This window comes from Mustela lutreola, chromosome 2, assembly GCF_030435805.1.
Source record: "Mustela lutreola isolate mMusLut2 chromosome 2, mMusLut2.pri, whole genome shotgun sequence".
NCBI lineage: Eukaryota > Metazoa > Chordata > Mammalia > Carnivora > Mustelidae > Mustela > Mustela lutreola.
Genome location: NC_081291.1, coordinates 4,683,230 through 4,711,220, shown reverse-complemented (window position 1 = coordinate 4,711,220; position 27,991 = coordinate 4,683,230). Strand labels below are relative to the sequence as shown.

Here is a 27,991-nt window from a genome sequence, read left to right as displayed (position 1 = left end):
CGGGTGTCCTGAGAGGCCACCTTCGGAGGCGGAGTCCTCCGGGGCGGGGCCAGGTGAACTGACTCGGGAACCCGCGGGTGCGGCCGGAGAAGGTGGGGCTGGCTGGGGCGGGGAGGGAGGTCCGGAGCGGTAGAGCCTCAGGCTTCGGCCTGGCCCCAGCCTGTCACCAGCTCCGCGGGTCCCGGCCCAGGTGAGTGAGGGACCCCAGGCATATCCAGGATCGGGGGTTACTGTGGGAGGGGAGTCCTCTCTTTTCCAGGGGGGCCACTGGCTCGCAGAGAGAATCTGAGTGTAGGTCCAAGAGCATCAGCGGACGTAGAAGGGTCGCCGAGTGCTGTGCGTCACGCGTGTCCGTGTACCTGGGCGTACCTGGGAGTGCATCTCAAAGCGTGTTTCCTGTGCAACACGAAAATCTCCCTGTTCCCACTTTGCCTGAACAATCTTTTTTAAACCACAAACCAGATCGCGCCCCTCCCTCACTTAAAACCCTTCCGTAACCCCCAAGGCATCCCGCTAACATGAGAATTTGGGGTGCACCAGAATGGTTTCTTCCCTGCCGACTTCGCCGCTGTCCACTCAGCTCCTTGCTCGGTGCATTCCAGCTACAACGGCTTCCTTGATGCTGTCTCACCCCCCCCCCCCCGCCGGCCTTTGCGCTTGCTGTCCACCCGCCCATCCCCCACCCCACCCCCTATCCCCTGTCGGGAACTGCTCTTTCTCTGAACCTTTGCGCGACTGTCTCCTTCCCTTTACTGAGGGCTCAGCTCCAATGTCACCTGGTGACATTGGTGGGAGAGACCTTCCTGACTGTACGTTATTTACAGTAGCTGCCTCCTCCAGTCTTCTTTACCACACGTTCCCATTTTATCGTCTTCAGTGATTTCCTGTAGACATTATCTTCTTCATTCGTTGTGTGCTATTTATCGTTTGTCTTGCCCACCGGACAGCACAGGGCAGAGCCTTGATCTCATTCATCACTGGGTCTCCAGGGTCAAGAACAGGTCCTGGAACATAGTAAATGCTCAACCAATCAATGTTTGCTCAATGTCATGTTTGAGTACCTGTGTCCGACTGTGTCCATGTGTCCATGTGTATAGTTGACCCCCTTCACATGTGTGTACATAGGTGTGGTCTACAGGGCATGAATAACACCCTTCTTTTCTCCATGTCCTACCCCATTTTCTTCCTGATTCTGTTCCCTTCCTTTCTCCCCTGCCCAAATATCCAGAAATTATTCCAAAGGATGAATGGCAGGAGGAGGGTTTATTTGGCCTGTGTCTAACCTGCGCCCACTCTGCGCTCCCCCCTCATCCAAACTCCCCTCCCCCAAACCAACCAGAGCCTTGTGAGTGGCCCACGTGCGTGCCCACTAAAGAGGGCACAAGACAGAGGAAGCTGGCGTCTGGGGACTCAAGACAGAGGCTGGCCTGGCCCAGCTGACAAACAGGAAGTACACAGGCATCCAGGAGACACACCTGGTGTTCAGGCATGCAGCACCTGGGGCGGGCCTGGGAACTTGTTGCCCATTTCTGGCCCTCAAGGCCCTGCTGACTCAGGATGAGAGAATCCTGGTGCTGTTTCCCTGCACACCCAACCAGGCCCAGAACCCCTTAGGGGTGGAGGAAATGAGAAACGGACCTGCTGCTTCCCTCCCATCCAGGGCAGGTTTTCTCCACCAGGCACTGGAGACACACAGGGCCTGAGGCCAGGCCAATATCAAGGGAGTCCCAAAATGTCAGAGACCTGACTTTTGACCATAATAATAACAAACCGCATGGCTCCAAAATTTAAGAATCTGCAAATGCCAAATTGCTGTTTGCTGGCATTTCTACAAAATATGACTTTTTAATGTCTTTAGAATGTATTGCATCGGAGGGGCACCTAGCTGGCTCAGTCGGTGAAGCATGTGATTCTTGATCTCAGGGTTGTGAGTTTGAGCCCCATGCTGGGCACAGAGCTTACTTTAAAATATAATAGTAAATAATAACATTTTTTAAAGAAATGGTGTTACATTGGAAAGCCACGTATGGGTTAGATTTTCTTACAACTTAGGAATTCTTGAGTGTGTACACATACTGATTAGAAGGTAGTGATTACTCAAATACATTCACTCTGGCCTGGAATGTTCTTTCGCCCAGCTGGCTCACTCCCTCAAAATCCTCCAAGTTGTCACTGACTGAGACCTTCCCTGGCCCCCCTATGGAAAATCTTATCTCCACCACTGAATCTTCATATTCTGTCCCTGGCTTTATTTTCCCACTTACGTCTTTCTGATCTATCTACCCCTTCATCTCCTTATTTATTTTCTTAATTACTGTCTCCCCCACTGGAACAGCAGGTCTCCAAGGGCAGGGATACCCCTGTTTTGTTCACTGCTGGGCCTCTGGTGCCCAGCAGCACCTGGCACATGGTGGGGGCCCCATAAATATTAGTTTGAGTGAATTAGGTAATGAGTTTTCTCTGAAATATAGCATCATATCATCGGCATGTAAATTGCATTACATTTGAAGGGAGTGCCTAGGTCTTCTCCCTTTGCAAGAATCCTAGTGAATGCACAAGTGCTTCCATGAGATCACAGCCAATTCTAAATTGAAGTTAATCATAGCCTAATTTATATGATGTATGTATATGAATCTAGCATGTATATATATAAACAAAATCTAATGTATATATATTTCTATGAGTAACTTGTTTAACTTAAAATATGTTTATATGTTATATATTTAGAATATGTTTATGTTTTATGTTTAGAATATGTTTGTATGTTAGAATACAGAGAGAGAAAGAGAGAGAATTGCATTTTACGGTTGATAGGATGTGGGCTACTGTCTCCAAAACTAAGGGGAATATGGAAAGGCTGACCCAGCCACCCAGGAAGCTTAGGAAGCAGGAATAATTCTTCCCATTTTACAGATGTGGAAGACTGAGGACTGTTGAAAGTACAGAGTTCAGCCCCTGCACCCTCTGCCCCCAAGAGCTCCATGCAGGTGCTACAGGATGGAGAGGACCTTGCCAGCCAGCCCTGGTACCACGGCCCCCTGTCCCGTCAGGTATCTCCGCTTCCTGCAGGGCCTCAGCACCTCTGATAGGGAACCTCTCCCGCCCTTGAACTACTGGGGACTTCTGGGGACTGCTAGGGTCCTGGGGGAAGGACCAAGGTCCAAGGTCTATTGGAAGGAGTGGCTGAGGGTCTGGGGACTGTCTTGAAGCTTGCTTGGTACCGTGGCATGCTCTCTGACTGGACTCTTGGCTTTGCTTATCTCTCCATCTGGGTCCCAGGCACCGGCGGCCATCAGGGTCCTGTCTCCCTCTTTTATCACCTTCGGTGACTACTCTTAGACATTATCTATCTTCTTCATTCATGTTCATTCATTGTGCTTCATTGTCACGTGTCTTACCCGCCCCCCACCCCGCACAGGGCAGAGCCTTGGCGTCACTCATCACTGTGTCTCCAGGGTCTAGAACAGGCCCTGGCACACAGTCAGTGCTCAGTCAGTGTTGTGCACTCTTGATATCTCGTGCTCAACCCAAATCTTACTCATTTGTCACCCTCAGGAGTCCTGGGACCCTGGCCATCCAATCAAATTGTGAGAGTCCGTTATTGCTTAGTGGTTAAACATCCCAGCCCTACAACTTACATTTTGTATGCGCTTGGGCAAGGTATTTGACCTACCTGGGCCTCGGTCTCCCCATCTGTAAAATGGGTGTGATGGTATCTACTGCTTAACCTTGGCGAAGGATTAAATGAGTTCATATGTTTTACACCCACAGCAGGGCCTGGCATGTAGGAAAGGCTACATGTGTGCACCATACGGATTTTTCAGTCATCAGTTCCCATCACCAGCTCCGCTTTGCCTCCCTCTGGTGCTGTGGCCCCTGCCCGTTTCCACACCGGCCACTACAGCTGGCATAAGACTGCCTGAACATTTTTATAACAGGATTTCCAGGCTGCAATCAGTTTGGAAGGATCCAGCGAATGGCACTTTTTGAAGCCACATCTGTGCACCAAGCCTTGTGCATTTACTCAGGTTGGATGTTGCATTAGTCAGTATTAGCTAGCAGCGGCAACAAACATCCCTGAGATGTCCCTGGCTAAACACAGCCAATATTCTGGGGCTGTTCATGTTACGGTACAAGCTAGTTGAGGAGTGGGGAATGTGGAGCTCCAGAAGTCAATCAAGACCCAAGCTCTTTCTAGCCTGTGGCTCTACCTTCCACAAGGCCTTGGGGGACATCCCCTGATAGGAGGGGACAGAACCTGTAGGCCTGTGCAGGAGGGCTGTGTGAACCAGGTCTGCACATTCCCAGCAGTGGTTCAGCCTCATCCTATTGGCCAGATCGTGTCAGATGACGACTAACTGCAAGGGAGCCTGGGAAATGTATTCCAGAGGTGTGCCCATGAGAAAACTGGGAAATGGTTTGCTGCGAAACCACCTGGTCTCTGGGGTGGCTTTTCTTGGGTGTGGGGGTGGGGGTGAGGAATCACAAGAACTGCAGATCTGGGCTGATGGCTAAGCCCCCTGCCTCCTGTCCTCCACCCCCAGAAGGCTGAGGCCCTCCTGCAGCAAGACGGGGACTTCTTGGTTCGAGCCTCCGGGTCCCGGGCGGGCCGCCCCGTCATCTCCTGCCGCTGGCAGGGCTCAGCCCTGCACTTCGAGGTGCTCCACGTGGCCCTGCGTCCCCGGCCAGGCCGACCCTCAGCCCTCTTCCAGCTGGAGGATGAACGGTTCCCAAGCCTGCCCTCCCTGGTTCGCAGCTATGTGATCGGGCAGCGTCCACTGTCCCGGGCCACAGGGGCTGTGGCCTCCAGACCTGTGATACGGCACGGACCCATTCGACGCAGTTTTAGTGAGGACACCCTCCTAGAGAGTCCAGCTCGGTCAGAGCTGCCTAGGTAATCATAGGCTCTCTACCTCACCAATGACACCTGATACCCACCTGTGCACTAACCGATACTGACATTTGGGTCTGGATTGATGGGGGGGGGGGCGAGGGGGGCTTTGCTGTGCATTGTAGGACATTGAGCAGCACCCCTGGTCTCTACTAGATGCCTATAGAATCCTCTCCACCCCACCCCCAGTTGCCACAACCGAAAGATGTCTCCTGACACTGTCAGGTGTCCCCTGGGATAGAGCACCCTGATTGGGGTCCGCTGGTGCTGAGTGACTAGATAGAGGGTTTTCTGGGCATCGGTGGAGGCTGCCCTGCTCAGGGTGGGACTACACATCTCCCTCTTCTCTGTCCCCCAGGGCTAGGAAGTGGAGTGACAGTCAGCCCGCAGGTTTGGAGCACATGGGGCGGTCAAGAGAAGACCACTCTGAACCAGGTAAGGGTCTACCAGGACAGCACAGGGCCCCAAGATTGCTTTGCCACTCACTGCCTGACTGATACGGCACAGATGACTTAAGCTCTTGGAAACTGGAGACAATAAGACTTTCAAAATTGTGGGGCACCTGGGTGGCTCAGTCACTAAGCGTCTGCCTTCGGCTCAGGTCATGATCCCAGGATCCCAGGATTAAGCCCTGCATTGGGCTACCTGCTCTGCAGGAAGCCTGCTTCTCCCTTTCCCATTCTTCTTGCTTGTGTTCCCTCTCTTGCTGTGTCTCTGTCAAATAAATAAATAAAATCATTTTTTAAAAAAGACTTTCGGGGCACCCGTGTGGTTCAGTGGGTTAAGCCTCTGCTTTTGGCTCAGGTCATGATATCGGGATCCTGGGATGGAGTCCCGCATTGGACTCTCTGCTCAGCAGAGAGTCCGCTTCCCTCTCTCTCTCTGCCTACTTGTGATCTCTCTCTATCAGATAAATAAATAAAATAAAATAAAATAAAATAAAAAAGACTTTCAAAATTGTCATGTGATTAAGAAATTCACAGACACTTTTGTAGGGGCTTAAAATGGGTGACTTTAAAAAAAAAGATTTTATTTATTTATTTGAGAGAGAGAACACAAGATGGGGGAGAGTAGGAGAGGGAGAAGCAGGCTTCCCGCTGAGCAGGGAGCCCAACTTGGGGCTCAATCCCAGGACCCTAGGATCATGACCTGAGCCGAAGGCAGATGCTTAATGACTGAGCCACCCAGGCACCCCACTCCAACCAGTCTTGTTCCTGCCTCAGGGTCTTTGCACTCACCATTCTGGTCATGGGAAAACCTATTCCCCTAATCGTTTCCTGACTGACTCCTTCTCATTTAACTTGAGTTCCTCAAAGTAGCTGACCCATCCTACTTAAAAGAGGTTTTTCCTTATGCCCTGTCTGCCCCATCTGCCCTGCCTCCCCACTCCCCATTCACCCTGAAGCCTCACTGCCTGCTGCTGTACTAAGTGCTGACATGTATCACTCAATAGAAAGACAAAGACCTCTGCCCGGTGGTTCCAACATCCTACTGGAGGAAGATGGACATTGACAACAAAAATGAGTCTGCTTTGGGGTAAAAGTTAAAAGTAAAACAGAGTCAGGGAGATTAGGACTAGGTGGATGGGAGTATTATAATTTTAAGTAGTAGTCAGGACAGGCCACATGAAGAAAGATTTGAAAGAGGTGAAGGAGGAAATGATGTGACTATCTGGGGGTGGTGAGAGTGACCCCGGCAGAAGGAACAGGCAGTGCAAAGGTCCTGGGGCCAAAACAAGAATGTGAACTGTTCATTCAACCAAAAGGATGTGAGTGGAGCTGAACTATCCGAGACTCAGATCTGGAGCTTTGCTTTTTTTTTTTTTTTTTTTTTTTTTTTTTTTTTTAACTACTCTGAGGACTTTGGCCTTCACTCAGAATGAGCTAGAACCATGGGAAGGTTTTAAGTCCCTATAAGTGGGCCTATTTATATGGCTGGTAAATACAGCATCTCCCAATAGTCTGGATGCAGCTTTAAGTTCTGATAACCTCAGAAGCAACCATGCCACAGACTTCATTTGAAAGTTTGATAAGTGTAGTTTCTTCGATGCTTTTGGAGTTTTGTGAATTTTGAATAATTTTTTTTTCTATTTTAGTTTTGCACGTCAGAGGGGCAACAAACAAAGAATTCACATTTAAACTGTAGTATTCAGAATTCATACCTAAGTGTTAAAGAAAGTTCATTTTCAGACCACTGATAAGTGTGTAGCATTTATATAGATGAAGTTGTAAGTCCAAGAGACACAGTTATTGACTTGGGGGGGGGGTAACCCATCAAGTCGCCCACCCCATCCAGCTATCTTTTCTGTGTACCCCCTTCATTCCGTCTTGTTTGACCCCTAGGAGCCTCCGCTGTGCCCATGTGCGCCCTCCCTCGGATGGGTAGTGACCCCGGGCTGCTGAAGACCCCGTCTCCTCTGGGGTCCGTTGTTGACAGCCTCAGAGCCTCCGATGGGCAGCTTCATGCCAAGGCACCAACCAAGCCACCTCGAACACCCTCACTGGTGCTGCGGGAGGCATCTGAATGCCCCCCAACATACTGTGAGCTGGTGCCCCGAGTGCCCAGTGCCCAAGGAACCCCCCTGGGCCACACAGGCCCAGAGACAGAGGCCCCATGGTGGGAAGCCAGTGAGGAGGAGGAGGAAGAGAACAGAAGTTTTGTAAGACCCGAGGCTGAGATCTCTTTCTGGCCCCCTAACAACCCCTTCTGCCTGCTGGGCCCCCAGAATCGGCCCCTGGAACCGAGAGTCCTGAGTACTCTCCGTGACCTATTCCTGGAGCACCATCCTGTGAGCACGGCCCTGCACCTATTATTGGTGGATTGCCAGGTGTGTCGACTACTGGGCCACTCCTCCCCAGACAGGGGCTGAGGCCAGGCCAAGGCCCAAAAGCACCTCACACCCATATACTCATTCTCGTCTGCTGACCTCCCCGCTAACCTCCCCCCAACCCCGCCCAGGCTACAGGCCTCCTAGGAGTGACCAAGGCTCAGCGGTGTGCCATGGGGGTCGCCTCTGGCCTGGAGCTGCTCACACTTCCCCATGGGCATCGCTTGAGGTTGGAACTTCTGGAAAGGTGAGCCAGCCGCTTGGAATCCCCAGGGCCTTCAAACCTCCCCCCATTCACGGACCCCCCCAGGGAGGAGGGGAGATAGCCAAAGCTTCCCCCCGCCCCGACGCCCCTCACCTCCGAGTTACAAATCTTCCACTGCCCCCAGACCCTCGCTCTCCACCTCCACAGACACGAGGCGCTGGCGCTGGCCGGGGCGCTGGCGGTGCTGGGCTGCGCGGGGCCGCTGGAGGAGCGCGCGGCCACCCTGAGGGGCCTGGTGGAGCTGGCCCTGGCGCTGCGGCCAGGGGCGGCCGGGGACCTGCCTGGACTGGCCGCGGTCATGGGGGCCCTGCTCATGCCCCAGGTGCGTGGGGAGCAGAAATGAGGTGGAAGCCCGAGGGCAGGTGATGGGGAAGAGGGAAGAGACAGCGTGATCAGGGCTCCTCCCTCAGGTGTCCCGGCTGGAACGCACGTGGCGCCAGCTCAGAAGGAGCCACACGGAGGCGGCGCTGGCCTTCGAGCAGGAGCTGAAGCCGCTGATGCGGGCACTGGATGAGGGCGCGGGTGAGTGGCGGCCCTTGGCGCCGCACACCAGCTCTAAGCCGAATCCTAATCCCGCTCTAGGCCCCGCACGTCAAGTCAGTTCACCATCGGCTCCGCCCTCTTCGCTCTAGGCCCCGCCCTTCGCGTCCGGCTCTGCCCTGGGGCCCGAACCCTAGGCCCCGCCCCCGCCCCAGTCCTCGCGCTGACCCGGGCCTGCTGCTCCATGCTAGGCTGGAACCAGTGTTTCTGGGCTTCTGCTGCTACGGTCCGCCTCGACCCAGTCTCCCACCCTCTTCACTCTGGCCGCGTCTTCGGCCCCAAGCCTAGCTCAGAGCCCTTCCCCGCACAGGCCCCTGCGAGCCGGGCGAGGTGGCGCTGCCGCACGTGGCACCGGCCGTGCGCCTGCTGGAGGGCGAGGAACTCCCGGGGCCGCTAGACGAGAGCTGCGAGCGGCTGCTGCGCACCCTGCACCGGGCGCGTCAGGTGGCCCGGGATGCGCCCAAGTTCCGTGAGGCAGCAGCCCGGCGCCTACGAGGTGAGTGCTCCCCTCTGCTCCCGGCTGCCAGAAGGCCCCACTTCCCGAGCACCCCGCAGGCTCTAACCGAGCACCCCAAACCCCACCAGGCCAGGCACCAGAGCCTCCCGCCACGCCTCCCGGAGCCCCACCCAAGCCGGGACGGCCCGGCCCCCGGGGAGCTCTCACCCCGAGTCCGAGTCGCAGCCAACAGTGTTGACAGGAATAGTGCTCTCCACCCCAAAAGGGTTGGCCCCCCGCCCCAGAGCCACGTCCACAGAGTCCCACTCCCCGCCCCCACCCCGTTCCCGCTCCCACCTGAAACGACCCTGCCCCCAGAGGATCTCGATCCCTCCAACAATGCCTAGCTCTTTCCAAAATGAGTCAGTCCTTCAACCTGGTAGAACAGCGCCCTCCCCCCAGCCCCCGCCATTGCATTCAGAGCCAAACCCTTCCTCCCGTCCTGGGCAGCCCAGCCTCCCGAATCCCCAACCTGGCTTATTCCGCTTTCGCTGGCGACCTAAGCACGCCTCTCATTCCAACGTGGCTCTGTCTCCCCCCAAAATGTGTCGCACTGGGCAGCCCAGACTCCAAATCTTGCCTCCCAAGTGGCTCCGTCCCCAGGCACAGCCCCTAAGGGCCCCCCCACCACCACCCACCCGGCCTCGCGCACTGGAACGGACTGCCCCCATGCACCCTGGCAGAGCCTGCTTCCACCGAGCCCCTTGGCCATCCCACCCCCAGTCCTGCGGACACCCCGAGAGCCCCCTCCCCGTCAACCCCGCCCCGTGGTGTAGAGCTTCGGGGCAGAGTCCCTACAGTCCCAGCTGGGACAAAGTTCTAAGGCCAGAAGGCAGGTGTAGCGTGGGGCGAGCCGGAGCCTGGCCCCGCCTCCAGCCCGCCTGGCCCCGCCCCCAGGATTCCGGCCGAACCCGCAGCTGAGGGAGGCCCTGACCACAGGCTTCGTGCAGAGGCTCCTCTGGGGAAGCCGAGGAGTCGGGGCGCCACAAGACGCACGTCTAGAGAAGTTCCAGCGCGTCCTCAGTGTCCTTTCACAGCGCCTGGAGCCGGATGTTTGAAAGCACAAACCCCCTTCTTCATACTGGGACACCCAAGCTATGGAAACCCCCCTGCAGACACCAAGGAAGTTGCCCCAAGCTGTGCACATAGCCAAGTGCAGTGGGAACCCAGATTCTGCCTTACACAAGGGGGAAGGGGAGATTTGCAAAAACCCACACCACTCCACCAAAAGGCACATGGATCTTAGGGTGAGGGACAGCCTCCTCCCCCACACTAGAAAACCCAGCCCCAAGCACATATCTGACAAATGGGGAACATACACTCTTAATGGTAAGAACTTGCAGATCTCGTACTCAGAAGCCAGATGCAAATGCTTACGAGCTGTGTGACTTCTAGCAAATGGCTCAACCTCTCTGGCCTGCCTTCAACATAAAAGTGAGGCTGTGTACTTTCCAGGTGTTGTCACAAGGGATTAATTAAAGCTCAGTGTTCAAATAGCATGGGTGGAGAATGCCTGGTACACAGTAGGTGCTCAACACCGCCTTTTCTCAGTAAAGCTGCGGTAAACACAGAAAGGATGTTTGGTGCTTTTCTCCCTACACTGAAGTCACAGACAACTCTGAGGAAGTTATGCCCAAGGTGTACCCAAGTTTACCTCCCCTTCCTCATTCCCTCTGTGGCCAGGAAGGAGGCTGGCATTTGCATATGCCAACCCAGGTTGTAAATTTACCAATAAGGCACAGACTCCGAAAGCTTTATAGAATTTTTTATATAAAACAAAATGGCCCTAGCCCAGCGGCAGGAAGAAAAGATCTGAAACACGAGTATGTACATCAATATGGAAGGCACAGCGGGTCCCTCTGGGACGAGGAGTGGGATGGGGGGAGGGGGCAGCAGGTTACACAGGTCTCAGCTGAAGCCACAGGGGGCAGAAATAAAGTGCGTGGGTCCTGGGGCCCCCCGTGGCCCAGAAGCAGCAGCCAACAGCCCCCTTCTTCCCGCCTGTGGCAGGGTTCAGTTGAGCGTGACGCGGAGGTAGGAGGTAGGCACATAGCCCTCACCTCCCTGTTTCCGCCTGACCCGGGTCCAGCCGTCGCCTTTGTCCTCCTCCATGAGACTGAGGTCTTCACCCTCGGCCATGGAGATGGTGCCCTCGCTGGACCCTGTCGTGGGAGAGGCAGCGGGCTCAGATCTGCTTCCGGTGAAGATAAACACAGCCCAGCCAAAAAGACGGCCCAGCCCCGACGCAGGCGATGGGACCCACACGCGGGCCTCACCTTCGAAGTGATAGATGGCCACACAGTGCCCTATGGGGGATGCCGACTCCTCCTCAAAATCCTCGTCAAACTCCGTGTAGATGGGGGCATCCTGGCCCTCCTCGGACAGGGGCTCCTCAGAGCTGGGTGGGGAGAGCGAAGCAGGTCAGGACAGGCCCCCCAGGTGGTGGGGACGGACCCAGGCCAGCCTCCGCGCTCACCTCTCCTTGGGATCCTGTGACCCACTGTTGTTGCTGCTGCTGCTGTCTGGGGGCACACTGGCTGGGGGGTCTGGAGGCCGGGTGTGGCGGCCCAGGCTGTCCCCCCGGTTGCTCAGGACCCGGCTCTCGGCTTCTGCCAGCCAAGCCTGAGAGGGAGTCACACGGTCAATTCCAGGGCAGGCTGCGGGGTCAGCCCATTCTGGGACTGGAGGCTTCCTGAGATCACCCATGCACACCCAGGGCTGTGATGAGAAGCAGCTGGAGCCCCACCCCCACCCAACACCTCCCTGTCGCCGTCCCCCCTCCACCCCCCCAGGAAGTGACTCAGCTAGGCCCGCTGGCCCCCACCCCTCCCCAGGGTCTTCCCTGACCTCATACTTCTGCACTTCTAATTTCAGCCGTTCGATGTTGTTCAGGGTTTCCGTGATCCGGGGCTCCAAGCTGGCAGGGTCCCCCATCTGGGGCGTCTTCTCATACACATCCTTCATTTTCTTCAGGGCTTCTCTAGGATGACACAGACAGATCAGAAAGGACAGTCCCGTATGACTTCACCAGCGGAAAAAAATAAGTGCTTGGCTTCCAGGAGCCAGGAGCAAGATAAGCCAGTGTTTACACTGCGAACACTAGCGCTTTACTGCCTGGGTTCGAATCCCAGCCTGGGCGTTTCCTCGCCTGTGAGTCTGGGTGAAGTTACTGACCTCTGTCTCGGGACACTAATCTGGAAAATGGGGATGATGAGGCATGGATCGCATGTGAGTGGCTGCAAAGTGAGAAGGGCGTCTCCGTTCATTCGAATACATGCTATACCCACTGCATACCAGGCCCCGTGCCAGCCATCAGAAGTACAGCCCCCAACAAGACCATCAGGATTCTGCCCCGGCGAACCGGGGAATGCCCGTGAACTTATGTAAAGGATCTGAAATAGTGTACGGCACACGTATCTACACATGTTCGGCGTTCTTAGCAATAGTTCCTGTTTCCTCCAAGACTAGATACACATGCAGAAGTAGTCACAAGCATAGACCTTGGAATGTCAAATGTGGGGTCCACTTCTTTCCTAATGCCACATCCAGGCCACAAAAGAGGAAACAAGCAGAGGTGGGACAGCTGGCATTGAAGGACAGACTCCACAGCATGCTCCCTTCACCCCTACATCCTAAAGACTCAGGAGGCGCCTGGGGGGCTCAGCCGGTTAAGCTTCTGTCCTCTGCGCAAGTCATGATCCCGGGGTCCTGCAATCGAGCCCGCATCGGGCTCCCCGCTCAGCGGGGCGTCTGCTTCTCCCTTTCCCTCTGCCCCTCCATATCGTTTGTGACCTCTCTCTCTGATCAATAAAATCTTTAAAATAAACAAAAAATAAAAAGAAAGACTCAAGAACTGCAAGGTTCCGAATGGAACTTCACACCAACAAAAGCTTCATACGATAAAAGTTTTGTCCAAGAGGTTCCACGTCAATGGCAAAACAGAGCTGGGCCGCCCATCCAAAAGTAGCAAAATGTCATTCCTATGATTTAAGAGGACTGGGAGGAGGATCTTGTTGCTTGGAAGAAGTGAGTACAGATTTCTTTTTTAACCTGGCAGATTTTTTTATTGTGAATATTTTAAGTGTTTGAGTTATTAAACAGATAATCCTGTTGTTGTTTTCTTTTAGCCAATTAGCGTAGTGAATGAGAGGAACAGGTGTTTTTATATTGAACCATCTTTTCATTACTGGAATAACACCCAATGGATCATGACTCGTCTTTTTTAAAAAACTACGTTTTTATTACGGGTAAAAGGCACTAATGCGAAAGTTCCCACTTGAACCGCATCTAAGTGGACGGTTCCGTGGCATTAAGTACATCTGCGCTGAGGTGCGACCATCCCCTTCACATGAAACGTTATTTTTAAAGTATATCTGTCTGGCTAGGATTCTGCATTTAAGATCCTAAGTGAAGGAAAATGGGTCCAGAATTTGAATTTCTTGAATTCTCACTGATACAGGAAGTCATTCCACCCGCCTCTGACTGAGTTGGCAGCTTTCACTCTTTTTCTGTTTGCTGCAGGAGGGGAAGTTAAGTGTTTCCTTTTAAGTGTGGGAGGAATCACCTATAAAACCACCAGGGCCTGGGGCTTGCTGGGGAGAGCTTGGACTACCATTTCAGTATAATTCGGTTATTCTTTTATTTTGTTCCCTGCCTGTCCCCAACCTTACCTCTGGTCGACCTCCTTCTGGAGCTCACGATTCCGTTCTTCCAGCTGCTGCTGAAGCCGTTTTCTCTGTTGTTCTGGGGGCAAGTGGCTGAAATCCTCGGTCACCACTGTCTGCAAGGTGGGAAGAAGACTGAGTTTGGGATCAGGGATTCTCAGCTTCCAGGCTCTAAGACAGTGCAAAGACATACCAAGTCCACCTTCCTCCCCACCCAAGGTTCTTGGGGGGCAAGGCCATGCACAGAGCAAAGCAGGTCCGGGTCTGGCAACCGGAGGAGGGGGCCCAGCCCGCAGCAGGAAGTGAGCCCAGGGTCCCGCCACCCGGCACTGGGCGGGCTGGGGCCGCCCCCTCCTCCCCCGGAGGCTTCACTTACCCCACGGCTGCCTCGAAGGCTGCGGAAGGATGCTAGCCGCGGTTTGACTGACTTACTGATCTCACTCAGTATGGCCAAAGGGTCGAGGCCGGAGCGGGGGGATGGGGGTCCGTTAGGCAATGCCCAGGGCAGGGGGCCCCCCAGGGGGGAGAGGGGAGGGGGGCGTGGCTACCGGCGGGGGCAGGAGAGGGGGTGGGTCAGGAGGGGTGGGAGCATGTAGAGAAGAAGGACGGATGGACGGACGGACATCATAAAGAACAAAGAAAAACAAAATGGAGAAAAGAAAAGGAAAAAAAAAACGGTAAGAAAACCACAACTCAAGATGCACAATCACACATAGAAAGTGCATGCAGAGAGCAACACAAAAATCCGGGAGGTGGTGGGGAGGGCATTAGACTGTGAGCCAGAAGGCCAGACCCCTCCCTACCGCCTACGTCACCCATCCCTCGAGTTCTGTCTGCAGCACCTAGCACGGGGGTTGGGGGTAAGGAGGGCACAGGGAGGCTCAGGGTTCTATCCACCCAGCTTTCCGGGCTCACAGTCTAGAAGGAACAGGGAGATGCATTCAGGGAATCAAGATCTCAGACAGGGGTACGGCCACAGAGGTTGGAGGCAAGCTGAGAAAGGTAGAAGGCATGAAGTGTCAGCACGGTTACAGGTGGGTTGAAGCTCGGGGAGCCTTGTGACTACAGAGAGGTACCCATTTTACGTCAAGAGGTATCAGAAGTATGTAACGGATCATGGGATGTAAACTTAGGGGGTGTCTAAGGTATAAATCAGGGGGGTCCAGGTATATGTTTGATGTTATAAGCCAAAAATCTTAAGAAAAAACAGCCTGAGGGTCAGGGGCCCAAGGACCCACTGGCAGGATCAAGAGAGACTCCAGGGTAGTCCTGAAGACAAGTATCTTAAGCCCTCATCCAGCCCTGAATCCCAGAAGCAGGTCTGCTCCCAGCATCCCAAGAAGCAGCAGACAGACGCCACAGGCCCCTCCCTGCACCCCCTCAGCCTTGGGGGACTCCCAGGCCAATAGCCGGGCCGCCTCCCTTCCCTCCAGCCTGGGCCTGCAGCCAAGAGGAAAATTCCTGCCCGGGACTCAGCGTCCCGGCGGCTGGGGCTGACTCAGTGGGGGCCCCCCTGTCCCCACTCACACTCCCCTTCCCGAGGGCCCCGGTCCCCACCTTGTTCCTCTTGCCGAAGGGCCAGCGCTTGGCACGGCTGCGACCCGAGCCTCGGAGCTCAGGCCGTCCATCGGAGGGGGTGCCCAGGCTGCTGTCTGAGGGCACGCGGTTCATGGGCTGGCTGAAGTCTTCGAATTCCACGTCACCAGGGCGGGCAAAGCCTGACTTGTGCAGCTCGATTAGGACCTGGGAATCCTGTGAGGAGGGGTGGGGAGGGTGGCCAGGAAACAGTCAGGGGCAGGACTAGGGCCCGGGTCCTGCTACCGCCCACCTGCCAGCCCACTCGCCCAGGACCCGACACGCACGTTCTTGGCATCCACGGCATCCGCAGCCACCTTCATGCCCTCCAGACACTTGGCGATGATGGGCACCACCTGCAGCTCGGCCTCTGACAGGAGCCCATACCCGGCCCCCAGGTGGGCGGCCCGCCGCTCGTCCATGTCCTGCAGCTTCTGCAGAGGCAGAGACAGCAGCACATGCGTGGGGCCAGGGGCCATGATTCAGTCTGCAGATGTGATGGGGCTCCACACTGGCCCCAGCCCCGAGCCCAGTCGGGTGGGGAAAACACAAAATCAGGGGCACCTGGGTGGCTCAGTGGGTTAAGCCTCTGCCTCTGGCTCAGGTCATGATCTCAGGGTCCTGGGATCGAGCCCCGCATCGGGCTCTCTGCTCAGCAAGGAGCCTGCTTCCCCCCTCTCTCTCCACCTGCCTCTCTGCCTACTTGTGATCTCTCTGTCAAATAAATAAATAAACTCTCTAAAAAAAAACAACAACAACAAAAAACCAAAATCGAACAGGGACTTCCAGCCCCGGGTGGCCAGAGAAGAGACATGCAACAGGAGATCTGAGAGGGGAGTGTGAGGAGCTCTCGCCTTGCCTAGGGAGTCAGGAAAGGCTTCTCAAAGGAGGGGACAATGAAGCCAGGACTTTGAACAGACAGCAGATCCAACCCAGATACTACCTATCGCAAGATGGAGTGGAGTGTAGACACTAAAGCAGAAGACAGCAAATTCGCGGCCTTTCAGAGGGGCTGTTAGAGCTGGGGCTTAGCAGAATGCATAGGAGTTCCCAAAAACATGAAAGCCACCTCTGGCGTAAAAAAAGCAGTCTGAGTGAAGACAGAGCACACTGTCATTTCTAGTTCCTTTTTGATTTAGAGATCAGGACTTGCCGCTACGGTTTTGACAAATGTGTAAGAGTTGGTTAACTTTCTGGGTCTTTCAGGGAGTGGTCTGGGGGCTTGGAATACTCACATCAAATATCTGGGGCATCTGGGAAAAGTAGAAGTGGGACTGGTCTCGGTTGAAGCGCTGCAGCTGGGCTGCGTACTCATTTTTGCTTTCTTCTGCCATGTGACTTCGCAGGTGGGCTTGCTGCTTGGCCTGAGGAATAGGGAGGCAGGGGTCGCTGTCAGGTTCGGGCTCCCTCCCAGCCGGACCTCCAAGCCCATCCCAGAGCTCACAGGTACCTTCTCCACGTCAGCCTTGGTGGCATTGATATCCTGATCAAGTCGCTCAGCGGTCTGGGCTGCCTTTTCAGCCTCCCGGCAGTCGCGCTCAAACTTCCGCTTGCTCTGCCGGGGACACAGCCAGAAGGGAGAGAGTTGGTAAGAAAGCAAGGTTTCAGAGACTGGGGCAGGGGTGGGGGAACATCATCAGCAAATGGGGGAGGGGGAGTGCAACAGGCAAGCTGGAAACCCATAGGAGACAAGAAGGGCTCGGGGCCAGACAACACAGGCAGATCCAGGAGCCAGTTACCCTCTCTGTGGCCACAAACTCACATTCTCCAGCTGTTTGAAGCCACTCTCCAGCTGCTGCTGAGCCCGGCGGCCCTCCTGAAAGTGCTGTGCAAACAGAAATGGTTAGGTTCCCCTGGGTTGAGGTAGCGGTCCTTGGAAGACCCAGAGAGGGAACCACTCACCATCTTTCTCTCCTGTTTCATCTCCTGTGAGTACTTGGCCAGCTCGAGACACACACGGACGCTGAGGTTCTCGGCCACCAGCTCCCGCTGGCCCGCAAAGTCATTCACCTCCTGGAGAATTTGCACGAAGGACTGCTGCTGGCTGAACCTGGGGCAAGATGAGCGGGGGCGGTGAGCCGGGGTTAGGCACCCACCCCCCATCCCTCAGGAGCCAGATGCTCCAGGAATCACCTCCATCATGGAAAAGGGTAAGCCCCAATACATTCCTCCTGGAAGCAACCATAAATTCTGGTCCATGTCCCTTATCCCAAGCCCTTAACTGGGATGCGTTTCGGAACTCAGAATTTTTCAAGTTTAGAAAGAGAATATAATGCTTATGCCATCTTTTATGCGTCCCCCCAGTGGGATCAGGGGCTGCATCCTGTAACCAAACACTATAAATATTTTTTGCAGTGAGAGGTATTACTAGTCACATGAAGTGGAATAAAAACCAAGGATGTGAGGACCATTAAGTGAGGTCAGAAGTTGCTGCCTAACGGAGTACCAAAACAATCTTCTGATTTCTAGAGCTTTTTGGATTATGTAACTACGCACTATCTCCGTTAATGACCGCAGGAGCCCTAAAGGCCATCATCATCGTCCTCATCATCCTGTTTCAAAGGTGAGGAAAACAGGCATAAAATGCAGGTCAGTTACCTAGAGGCACTGGGTTAGTAACTGCTGGAACCTCACTCACTTAATACCTGACGCAAAAGCAAAACTCAAGTCAATTGCCCCAAGTCGTGGGGTTGGAAAATAGTGGAATTAAGGTTCCAGCACAGGTGATCCGGATCGGGTGAGAACTGAACAAGAGGGCCAGGAAGTGAGACCAAACCCCCGGGGCCCCCCAAATCTAGCTTGGCCATTCCTCTCCATCCTTACTTGGATTCTGGGTCATCTTTGGAGGGTCTCTTGGGCAGGTATTTCTTCACCAGGCTCCTAATGGAGAGAGGCAGAAAGCCTGAGCCCCCAGCGCTCCAAAAGCCTCCCCCAGCCCCAGGCGGGTCCAACCTAGGGTCTCACCTCAGCTGCTTTGCGTAAGCCTGCTCCACCTCCGTCCGCTCTTTCACGAACTTCACATATCTGTCCAACAGGTCCAGCCCCCACTGCGTGTGCCGCTCGAGCACCTCAAACTGATCCTGGAAGCGGGTGGAGGATTCGAGATCACCACGTTGGGACCCCACCGCCGGAGGAGCAGGCGCCAGAGAAGCCTCAAGGCTCTGAGCTAGGAGAAGGTGTGGCTTCCCGGGCCCGCCCCCGCGCGGCGCGGGAGGGGGAGGCAGGAAACCGGCGGGAACCCCCTCCCCTTCCCGGGAAGGGCCAGGGAACAGAGGCGGGGCCCCAGCCGGACTACAGGGTCCCCGTCTCCAGACCGCCAAGAGGGGTGTGGAATGGGGCTGAGCCACTCCCCCCATCCCCGGCTCCCCTAATCCCCCCTCCCAAGATTCCGGAAAATCCGGCCGGCCCGGCGTGAGTCAGGACCAGAGGGGCAGGGTTTACCGCAGTTTGGGGGGCCCCAGAACGTCCAGGAGACAGGCACCATGTTACCCGGGTCGCCATGCTTCCCGGGGTCCCCCCAATATGTGATTTGGTTCCCCCCACTGACTCCACTACAATTTCAAAAGAAATTTCAGAGTTGTGGGAGAAGGAATCTAGTTACCCCGCTGCACCCAGAAACCCAGGGATGCCACCGCCCCCATAAAAAGGAGAGGTCAGAGGTCCCGACTAGGATAAGGGGAAATTCCTGGGGCTTCCAGAGCTGAGGTTAGAGGCTGCCTAGGGGCGGCCCCTCCCAGCGCCTGGGGCGGGATGGGGGGAGGGGGCCGCGAGGCTAAGCCTCGCGGCCCCCTCCCCCCTAGAGCGTCCCAAGCCCCAAGGTGTTGATCGGAGGCGCCGAAAGGGCGGTCAGAACTTATAGGTCCCACGTGGGGTTGAAAGTGGCCAGGGGGTCCCCTCCCCCGCCCAAGCCGGACAGGCGGGCGGCGGGCAGGGACCCAGGGGCCGTAAGATAAGCCGGCCGCCCAGCCAGAGTGCTCAAAATAGGTGACCTCGCCCGGGCGCCCCGGCCTGGTCCCAGGAGTTCTGCCCTCCTCACTCTGAACCCCGTACTCAGTTTCTCTAGTCCGCTCATGCAAGGTCGCCCTTCATCCTGGACGTCCTGAAACGCCCTGGGAAACTCCGAGAAAAGGCGAAAAGCGGGGACTCCAGGGGTCTCTGAAGGGGAAAGCGCCGAGCCCCCACTAAGGTCTTGCAGAAGCAAAGGAGGAGGGGGTCTGGACTCCAGAAAGGGAGGAACCTGGAGCCGGGCCGATCGGACTCACCCACAGCTCGGTGCCCCAATCCATGCTGCTCCCGCCGAACCCGCCGCCGCCGCCGCCGCCGCTGCGCCCTGTCCCCGCCGCGCCCGGTCCCCGCCGCCCGCCGCCGGGAGACTCAGCTTGGAGCGGCGCGCCCGGCCCCGCCCACTCCAAGCTCGGACCCGCCCCCGCAGGCCCTGCCACACCCCCATCTGCAGGGAGGCCCAGAACAGCGCCCTAAAGGCGGGACCCCCGAAGAGGCGGGACCCAACGGACGCCCCGCCCCCTCTTAAAGGCAAGTTGCCACCAGCCGCCACTGGACCCTTGCCTTAAAGGACCCCCACCCATTTTCCAAATCCCCCGGGCCCCTCTTCCCCCAACCCTACCCCGCAAGGGACTGTTCTTACTTTTCTCTTTTCCTTCAACCATCCCTTAAAGGGACAAGACATTAAAACCCCAACCTGAGAGGTCCTTCCCCCACCCCATCGCTGGAAGAACCTGAGGTCACCCCGCTCTTGCGGGCCGGCCCGGCTCCAGACATCTCTGCTGGGCCTACTAATGGTCTGGTTCCCTCCGACCACAGGGCGGATGGGAGGACTTCGATCCTGCCCAGAACGCGCCTCTGCCAAGGCCTGGTCCATTAGCACCCCCGCCGCATCCTGCCTTCCCCCACCTCCCGAAGTCTGCACCGGGAAACTGAGGACAGACCGTCCTTGGGGCACCGGGCCCAGGTCTTTCCTCGGCCCTCATCCAGTTCGCGCTTCCACCTGCCCATTTTCCAGTCGCATCCATTTAGATCCAATCAGGTTTCACTGTACCGACCCCGGTTCCGACTCCACCTCTCCCTCCAGACACTCAGGCCCTGGGGCTCGGAAGCCTGTCACCTCGCTCATAAAAGTCTGTTCACACCTCATTAATCTCTTTAAGGCACTGAGATGAAAGGGGAGAGAGCCCTGCAGCGCCCACCTCATCTTCTCTGCCAAGGTAACAGACGCCCCCAGGCACAAGTGAGACTCTAAGCCTCCTGGCTCCCAGTACCCATACCAGTACACACACCAGGGAGCCCAGGAGGCTAGCCCCAGGAGCCCACAGTGAGACACCTACACTGGGACAGATGGCTCTGTTGGGACCTGGCCCCACCTGCTGGTGGCTTCTGGGCTAGAAAACCTCAAGTTGCTGTGCTCCAGGATTTGGGGGACCAGGCGTGTCAGGGGCTCAGCATGGGTTCTGATCTCAGTGGCTTAGCCTGGTATTAGAGTTTCAAACTCAAACTGGAATTGGGATTCGTTCCAGGTCGACACCGCATTTGGGATGGGATCTCAGACTGGGGTCAGTTTAGCGGAGGGGTCAGCAACCCACTAGGGGGTCTGGGACTCAAACTAGGGTCCAGAGGTCAGGCCTAGTCTGGGATCACGGCGTAGTCCAGGTTAGGGGCTCAACCAGAGACTAAGGGCCAGGCTCGGTGTAGGTCGAAAGTCAGAAGGGAGTGGAGAAGTCTGGTTTTCAGGCCGACGTCGGGGCTCAGCGGCAGGTAAGGACTCAGCCTGGGGTTGGTGTTCAGCCAATCAACGAGTCCGGCGTGGGATCTATGGATGGGCTACTCCTTTGCCTCACTCTAGGATAGAGGCTCCGCCTAACGCTGGAATTCAGCCCGAGGTCATAGGTCATCCTGGGGTCAAGATTTAGCCTGGGGCTAGGTTTCGGCCTTTCGTGGATCAGGAAGATTAGAACCGGACAGGCCTCGGCAGACGTGCGTGTTTACCAAAAGCCTGGGCTCTGGCTGGGAGCCACATCCCCAGAGTGAAAAGAGGAAGTCCGTCCTTGGGGATATTGGGAAATGTAGTTTATTGAATGCCCAGTAGCCCGCTCTGGTCTCACTGCATTCTGGGTAATGTAGTCCTGGACCGATCTTCAGTTGGGCGTGGGTGAAGGAATTCCGCTTCAAGGGCGGGATATCAGATCCATTAGAATTGGTTAGTTGGACTGTTTGTCAAATTACATCAGCACAACCTTTCTAGTGATTGGTGATAGCGGAGGCGGGATTAAGCGGTATCCGCAGCCTATTCGGAGCTGGTGACGTCCATTTGGTGTCGTACGGGGGTGGTGGTGCAGACTTTCGAGGAAACGGTCGCTGACTGGCTGGGAGGGCCTGACATGTTAGAGGGTCGGCCCCCATCGTGCGGCGATTGGCTCACCTTTTGGAGGGTGGGTGCGTCAGAGGCGGTGTCAGGGGAGGTGGTGGCTCCAGAGATGGCAGTGAGCGAGAGGAGGGGTCTCGCCCGCCGGAGCCCCGCGGAGTGGGGGCAGCCGCTACTGCTGCTCTTGCTCTTGGGCGGCTGCTCTGGGCGCATCCACCGGCTGGCGCTGACGGTGAGTCCCGCCGCGCGGCGGACTGGGGCGGGGGGCGCAGTTTTGCTCCTAAGAAGCCCCTGGTTTGGAGTGGTCTCGTCCTACCTCCCCCTCTGCTTACGCGCGATGGAGCGGCCCGCCGCCCCCCGCTTCCCGGCCCCGAGTGGTCTCGTCCGAGGAGTCCCCCTTAGTCCTCGCGTGGAGTTGCCTGGCCGACCACGCTCGGGTTGTGCCCGGCCCACTGAGGGTGGGACTTCACCTCCTGGGACAACCCCTCGCCCCCGTTAGTCTCCTAAATTCTTGGGATCGCTCTGGGGGCGCTGGGATTTCTAGAATGGGTTCCTCCGGGCACTCACTGGGTTCTTGGAATCTACGAACTGTCGGGGCTCCTAACCCCAAGATGAATAACCTTGCTCTCGTGGCGGGGGGGGGGGTGCTCCCCTCCTCCCCCCTCCCGTGCGGAGACCTCCAGGTGCCCCAGGCTTTCTCTTCCTGGACTCGGAACAGCGGCTGGAGGAGCTGGGGCTACCCCGTTCCTATCTCGCGCCAGCGCCGTGGGGCTGGGTTGGTGGGAAGGAGTCCTAGCTGCCTGTGCCTCCTTGGTGTCCGGCAGGGGGAGAAGCGAGCAGACATCCCGCTGAACAGCTTCGGCTTCTACGCCAATGGCTCCCTGGAGGTGGACCTGAGCCTCTTGCGGCTGGGCCTCCAGGAGACAGAAGAGAAGGACCCGCTGGTGAGGGGCTTTGAGGAGTTTGCTGGAGGAGGGCGAGGGGCGCACGTTTCCCACCCGCACCTGCAGCCCCCAGTTCGTAGCTCCGCCTCTCATCCATGGGCTCTTGGACAAGGGCTCTGGCCTCTCGGAACCTCCGTTCCCTCATCTGTAACGTGGGAATAATAAAATCGCGGGCAGTGTGTGCTGGGCCGTGAGCTGCGGTTGGTGGAGAGGGGCACACCAAAGTCCAAGACAGCCCCAGCTCCTGCAGTCAGAATGAGTAGCTAGCATTTCTTTAATGCCACTGAGTACCAGGTACCGGGTGGAGCAGTTTCCATGGGTCTGTTCTCTCGCAGCTGCCTCTCAGGGATGCTGTGAAAACGTTAAGCCTAGAGGTATGTGGCTTGCTCAAAGTCACAGTGCCCGGATGCAAGCAAGTCCACGTGTGCTGGATTCCACAGCTCCAGGCAGGAAAGCCATCCACATTTTTATCTGTTTATTTGTTTATTCCATCAACATTTTAACTGCGTGAAAACAGGGTGGGCAGGGGCCAGCAGATCAGCGAGAGATGCCGGAGACTCCCCCCCCCCCCCACTGCAACCCCGACTCCCAGGGAAGTGACATTGAAGCTGAGTGGCACCAGTTAGGAATTAAAAGAAGAGTATGAGGGCCCAGGGTCAGGACAGGCTGTTGGAATTCCAAGAGTGAATGTGGGACCTAGCACACAGGACGGGTTCGGTCAATCCGAGGTCAGGTTTCTCTTGCTATGAAAAGAGGTGGTTTGGCGAGGTCCCTGTGCATTCCCTCATTTCTTCAACTTTTCTTTCCACCTGGCAGGTGGGGTTCAGTCTGACTCGGGTTCGATCTGGCAGCGTTCGATCCTACTCAGTGAGTGGAGGAGGACACGCCCCCCTTCTTTCGCAGGGAGGGGAGCAAGAAGTGACCCTCCCTTGCAAGGGAGATGGGGAGGGGGCCGGGTGGGGCCGGACTCATGGGAGGCAGTAACCAAGACACCCTCCTACCCACTCCCCAGACCCGGAACCCCCATGACTGTCCTCTCCAGAAAAACAGCAGCAACCTGCTAGTTCTCTTCCTCATCAACACCAAGGATCTGCGGTGAGCTGACGGGCCAGAGGCTCCGTCATTTGTCTTTTCTGGGGTCTGATACTCACATACGCTACCAGGTGGAATGGGAAGCCTGCTGGGAAGAGCCTCACACACTTAGGAGGAAAACCACTTGCTTTTTCATTTTGCCTTCCAGCCTTGTGATTGTGGGAAGGAGGGAGCGACGGAAGGGGGCAGCCCGGGGAGGAGACACAGAGTCGGGGTCTCAGGGCAGAGATCGGACACGGAGCAGTGTTGGGAGAACTGATAGCCGCCGTTCCTATTTGTCGAATGCTTCTTAGGTGGCAGGGAGCGTCCTGCAAACTTTACAGGGGGTGACTCATTGACCCTTTACACCGATGTCATCCCCATTCTAAAGGAGGAAACTGAGGCCCAAGAACCAGAGTCTAGCAATACGGCGTGGCCTGTCTTGTAGATACGTATTCATGTGAAGTAGCGCGCTTAAGTGGGAATGAGTAAGTCAGTGTCACAGGAAGTGACAGTCACCGGTGCAGGCAGGGCCCAGAGGGGGCAGCCATCTTAATCGCTGGTGGCCAGGGGCTGGAACTGTATGATCACTGACTCAGCCTGACACCGGCTGTCCTCAGAAAGGAGATCCCGAGGGCCCCAGGGGCCACAGAGTCCCTCCGCACACGTGTGTGCATGACCCAGGCCTTCAGCCTCCTGGCCTCACCTCTGAGGCCCCCACGCTCACCCCAGGGTACAGGTGCGGAAGTATGGGGAGCAGAAGAAGCTGTTCATCTCTCCTGGGCTCCTCCCTGAAGTGCCCTCCGAACCAGTCACCCCCAAAGTGGACAGCGGTGAGTCAGGCTGGCCGTGTGAGCAGGGACAGTGGACGGCCGGGGCTGTGCGCCTGCCCCCGCCTCCCCGTTATTCTGCTGTCCTTCTGTCCATGCATCTCTGAACTCATTTATTTGCCCCCTATAGGGACCACCGCTGCGCCTGACAAGGCCAAGTCAAAACCCACAGTGTCTCAGGGGGACCAGCAGGTTCGAAGAAGCCAGGGCAGGAGGGAGGAAGGTCTGTTCCTTTTCCGGGGGTGGCCTAGGGAGACCCAGGCCATGGGGCCAACTGATGCTGGCCCTCTGTCCCCTTAGGGCCTCAGTGGGAAGGACAAGGAACTGGTCCTGGGTCTTGGGCATCTCAACAATTCCTACAACTTCAGTGTGAGTGTCTGTGAGCGTCCGAGGCCCCACCTCCCCCCGGAGTGGGAACCCCCAGGCTGAGCCCCCACCTCCCCTCATCTTCCCCTCTCTGCCCCCACCACCCAGTTCCACGTGGTCATCGGCTCTCGGGCCGAGGAAGGCCAGTACAACCTCAACTTCCACAACTGCTACAACTCAAAGCCGGGCCGGGAGCAGCCCTTCGACATCACGGTGCGCAGAGGCGGGCCGGCCACACCACATCCTCCCCGGGGCTGTGCTGGGCCATGAAAGCCCGTGTGCCCACCTGGGAGGCGGGAAGACTGAGGCACGGAGAGGGGGGCTTGAGAGTGTGAGGGCGAGACGCACCGTCGCGGCTCTGCACATCCAGAGCCGGCATGAAATCCCCGCCGCCCACCCCTGCCCACTCCCCAGGTCACGATCCGGGAGAAGAACCCCGAGGGCTTCCTGTCAGCGGCGGAAATCCCCCTCTTCAAGCTGTACATGGTCATGTCTGCCTTCTTCCTGGCCGCTGGCATCTTCTGGGTGTCCGTCCTCTGCAAGAACCCGTAATGCCCCGGCCCCTGGGGTGGTCCCTCCCCTCCCCTCATCCCTGCCCCTGACCAATGCCTCCCACCCCCTTCTGTCCCTGACCCCCCCTGCCAGGTACAACGTCTTCAAGATCCACTGGCTTATGGCAGCCCTAGCTTTCACCAAGAGCGTCTCCCTTCTCTTCCACAGTGTGAGCGCCTTGGGCTGGGAGTAGAAGGGGGTGGGCTGGGGTCTCTGGGTCCAGGAAGAAGCCCATGGAGCCCTTTATCCCAATCTCTGCAGACCCTGGGCTTGGGAGTTCACGTGTCCCAAATGTCCCCATGGCTAGCCATTTTTGTCCCTGTGGCCACTAACTGTCCACCTAGCTCAGCTGTCTGCCTGTCCTGTCCATCCGTGATCGTCTGTCCTTACGTCTAACTGCCTGCTGGCCTGGCTCCAACTCTCCCCCTGATGGACGGTCTCACTATCCATCCAGCTGTGACCCCCCCCCCCACTTTGTCACAGCCACGACCGCCCGTGTCTGGGTCCACCCGCCATCCCGATCACAACTGTCGGTTCTGTCACCCTTGTGGCCCCGGTGCCCCCAGTGACTGACAGTGTTCCTAAACCACCGCCATCCTCCCATCCTCCACCGCCCACCCCCGTGTCCATCTGTCTTTCTGACTGTCCGTCCGTCCATCCGCCTCCAGATCAACTACTACTTCATCAACAGCCAGGGCCACCCCATTGAAGGCCTCGCTGTCATGCACTACATCACGCACCTGTGAGTGCCCTTCTCCGTGGCAGGGGGGGGGGGTGGGCTGGGGGGCGGGCACCACCCCCCTCACGGCACACACACCCTCCCAGGCTAAAGGGCGCCCTCCTCTTCATCACCATCGCCTTGATCGGCTCTGGCTGGGCCTTTGTCAAGTACGTCCTGTCAGACAAGGAGAAGAAGATCTTTGGGATCGTGATTCCACTGCAGGTGCCGCTGGGGCCCTGGGGCGGGCGGGCACACATGCTCTCTTGGGGCACAGCCACCCACCTACCCCGCACTGCCCCCTGGCCACCTCTCCCCGCCCTGCAGGTCCTGGCCAACGTGGCCTACATCGTCATCGAGTCCCGTGAGGAGGGTGCCAGTGACTACATGCTCTGGAAGGAGATCCTCTTCCTGGTGGATCTCATTTGCTGTGGTGCCATCCTCTTTCCTGTGGTCTGGTGAGGCTCCTGCCCCCACCCCCACGCCCCCTGCAGACGTGGTGGGAGGCGGTGCTGACAGCCATCCGTGTCCCCCGTCCCCTTGCAGGTCCATCCGGCATCTCCAGGACGCGTCTGGCACAGATGGCAAGGGTGAGGCCCTGGTCCCCGGACAGCTGTGCCCTCGGCCCCTGTCCCGCTTCCAGGCCCCTCTTTCTGATCTCTGGATGTCCCTTCCCTCCCCACCGGCTGCCCCTGCTTCGTGTCCTCTGAAAGGCCTCCCCTCCAGACTTCCTGCCCCTTGGATACTCCCCCCAAACGGCCCTCCTGCATTCCTCTCCCCTCCCCTCCCCTCGCCCGCCCGCGCACACCCGGCAGTGGCAGTGAACCTGGCCAAGCTGAAGCTGTTTCGCCATTACTACATCATGGTACGAGCCCTCTTCTCACTGAAGCAAGTATTTGGGGGTGTTTTGTCTTTGTTTTTTTTTGCGGGGGGGGGTGTATACAACCAGCCGCTGGGGTGCCCACTCCAGCCCCTCTGCCTGCCACTCCGAGCCCACCTCCGGCCTCTGCCCGACCCCCTGTCCCACAGGTCATCTGCTACGTGTACTTCACGCGGGTCATCGCCATCCTGCTGCAGGTGGCCGTGCCGTTCCAGTGGCAGTGGCTGTACCAGGTGAAGACCAAGACCCCAGGTGGGGTGGGCAGGTGGGCCAGACAGTGGCTGGGGGTGGGGGGCTATGCCCGACACTGCCATGCCCCTTGCCCCGCAGCTCTTGGTGGAGGGGTCCACCCTGGCCTTCTTCGTGCTCACCGGCTACAAGTTCCAGCCGGCAGGCGACAACCCGTACCTGCAGCTGCCCCAGGAGGACGAGGAGGACATGCAGATGGAGCAGATGTGAGCCGAGGGGGCGGGGGCGGGGGCACCTCTGGAGGCAGAGTGGGTGGGGCTCCGGGACTGCACGGGTGGGGGAAGGTGGGGGGAGGTGGGCAAGCGGCTCTGGGCGTGGACTTGATGAGCCCTGGGTGAGTGGCGCCTGGTGCCCCTCAACTGCCAGACCCCCTCCCTGCTGTTTGCCTTTAGAATGACTGATTCTGGGTTCCGGGAAGGCCTATCCAAAGTCAACAAGACAGCCGGCGGCCGGGAGCTTCTGTGATCAGCCCCCAGTGTCTGGACCGGTCCTCCCTCCCTCACCTCCCGCCTCCGCCCTCCGCACACATTCCTCACCCTCCAGCCCCGCTCCCAAGGCACGTGCGGTGGGGGAGAAGGGCGGCGCGGTGGGCACCCTGCTCTCCGGGCCCGGAGGCCCAGGAGCCCATTCCGAAGAGAGCTCCCTTGTCTCCTCCCCCCCCCCCCCCCCGGGGCAGCCCTGGCCCTGCCCCAGAGCCACCCACCGCTCACAACTGTGCAATAATGACCGACCTGTTTTGCTACCCTG

General features: G+C 57.3%; 3 protein-coding genes across 8 annotated transcripts; 2 read left to right on the top strand and 1 right to left on the bottom strand.

Moving 5' to 3' along the window:
• Positions 1–45: 45 nt before the first annotated feature.
• Positions 46–13,145, top strand: SH2D3A (SH2 domain containing 3A). 2 transcript variants are annotated; one of them, XM_059159703.1, is made up of 10 exons: positions 46–190; positions 2,914–3,050; positions 4,545–4,894; positions 5,250–5,326; positions 7,234–7,718; positions 7,850–7,965; positions 8,131–8,305; positions 8,394–8,505; positions 8,834–9,019; positions 11,993–13,145. In XM_059159703.1, the coding sequence occupies exons 2-10, from the start codon at positions 2,982–2,984 to the stop codon at positions 12,001–12,003; spliced, it is 1,581 nt and encodes a 526-aa protein (XP_059015686.1). In that variant the 5' UTR covers positions 46–190; positions 2,914–2,981; the 3' UTR covers positions 12,004–13,145. The 2 variants fall into 2 exon arrangements, with proteins under 2 accessions (XP_059015686.1, XP_059015684.1); XM_059159701.1 differs by lacking the exon at positions 11,993–13,145 and adding an exon at positions 9,917–10,299.
• Positions 10,768–19,635, bottom strand: TRIP10 (thyroid hormone receptor interactor 10). Of its 2 annotated transcripts, XM_059159699.1 has the most exons (15): positions 19,521–19,635; positions 18,223–18,338; positions 18,082–18,138; positions 17,161–17,308; positions 17,021–17,083; positions 16,709–16,813; positions 16,494–16,622; positions 15,546–15,692; positions 15,241–15,435; positions 14,060–14,227; positions 13,690–13,799; positions 11,867–11,999; positions 11,496–11,641; positions 11,296–11,417; positions 10,768–11,181 (listed from the first exon to the last, which is right to left on the bottom strand). In XM_059159699.1, exons 1-15 carry the CDS (start codon positions 19,542–19,544, stop codon positions 11,033–11,035), a joined length of 1,812 nt encoding a protein of 603 aa, XP_059015682.1. In that variant the 5' UTR covers positions 19,545–19,635; the 3' UTR covers positions 10,768–11,032. The 2 variants fall into 2 exon arrangements, with proteins under 2 accessions (XP_059015682.1, XP_059015683.1); XM_059159700.1 differs by lacking the exon at positions 14,060–14,227 and having other exon boundaries at positions 19,521–19,634.
• Positions 19,636–21,702: 2,067 nt separating this feature from the next.
• On the top strand, positions 21,703–27,991 carry GPR108 (G protein-coupled receptor 108). 4 transcript variants are annotated; one of them, XM_059159661.1, is made up of 18 exons: positions 21,704–21,866; positions 22,459–22,578; positions 23,395–23,445; positions 23,591–23,673; positions 24,382–24,482; positions 24,610–24,671; positions 24,780–24,848; positions 24,954–25,058; positions 25,260–25,393; positions 25,491–25,566; positions 26,066–26,139; positions 26,223–26,340; positions 26,443–26,573; positions 26,662–26,705; positions 26,931–26,980; positions 27,145–27,228; positions 27,326–27,450; positions 27,637–27,991. In XM_059159661.1, exons 1-18 carry the CDS (start codon positions 21,747–21,749, stop codon positions 27,707–27,709), a joined length of 1,620 nt encoding a protein of 539 aa, XP_059015644.1. In that variant the 5' UTR covers positions 21,704–21,746; the 3' UTR covers positions 27,710–27,991. The 4 variants fall into 4 exon arrangements, with proteins under 4 accessions (XP_059015642.1, XP_059015644.1, XP_059015643.1 ...); XM_059159660.1 differs by having other exon boundaries at positions 26,829–26,980; XM_059159659.1 differs by having other exon boundaries at positions 21,703–21,866; positions 26,662–26,980.

What these genes read in the sequence shown, in the direction of transcription:
- TRIP10 (XM_059159699.1), bottom strand. Translation starts at nt 19,544, where the DNA reads ATGGATTGGGGCACCGAGCTGTGG. An exon ending in TGAAACAGGAGAGAAAGATG is followed by an intron (nt 17,084 to 17,160) that starts GTGAGTGGTTCC and finishes CTGTTTGCACAG; the next exon opens with CACTTTCAGGAGGGCCGCCG. An exon ending in CAGAAGGAGGTCGACCAGAG is followed by an intron (nt 12,000 to 13,689) that starts GTAAGGTTGGGG and finishes GTGTCATCCTAG; the next exon opens with AGAAGCCCTGAAGAAAATGA.
- GPR108 (XM_059159659.1), top strand. Translation starts at nt 21,747, where the DNA reads ATGGCAGTGAGCGAGAGGAGGGGTCTCGCCCGCCGGAGCCCCGCGGAG. An exon ending in TGTCTCAGGGGGACCAGCAG is followed by an intron (nt 24,672 to 24,779) that starts GTTCGAAGAAGC and finishes CTGTCCCCTTAG; the next exon opens with GGCCTCAGTGGGAAGGACAA. An exon ending in AGCAGCCCTTCGACATCACG is followed by an intron (nt 25,059 to 25,259) that starts GTGCGCAGAGGC and finishes CCCACTCCCCAG; the next exon opens with GTCACGATCCGGGAGAAGAA.
- SH2D3A (XM_059159701.1), top strand. Translation starts at nt 2,982, where the DNA reads ATGCAGGTGCTACAGGATGGAGAGGACCTTGCCAGCCAGCCCTGGTAC. An exon ending in AGAAGACCACTCTGAACCAG is followed by an intron (nt 5,327 to 7,233) that starts GTAAGGGTCTAC and finishes TTTGACCCCTAG; the next exon opens with GAGCCTCCGCTGTGCCCATG. An exon ending in TATTATTGGTGGATTGCCAG is followed by an intron (nt 7,719 to 7,849) that starts GTGTGTCGACTA and finishes AACCCCGCCCAG; the next exon opens with GCTACAGGCCTCCTAGGAGT.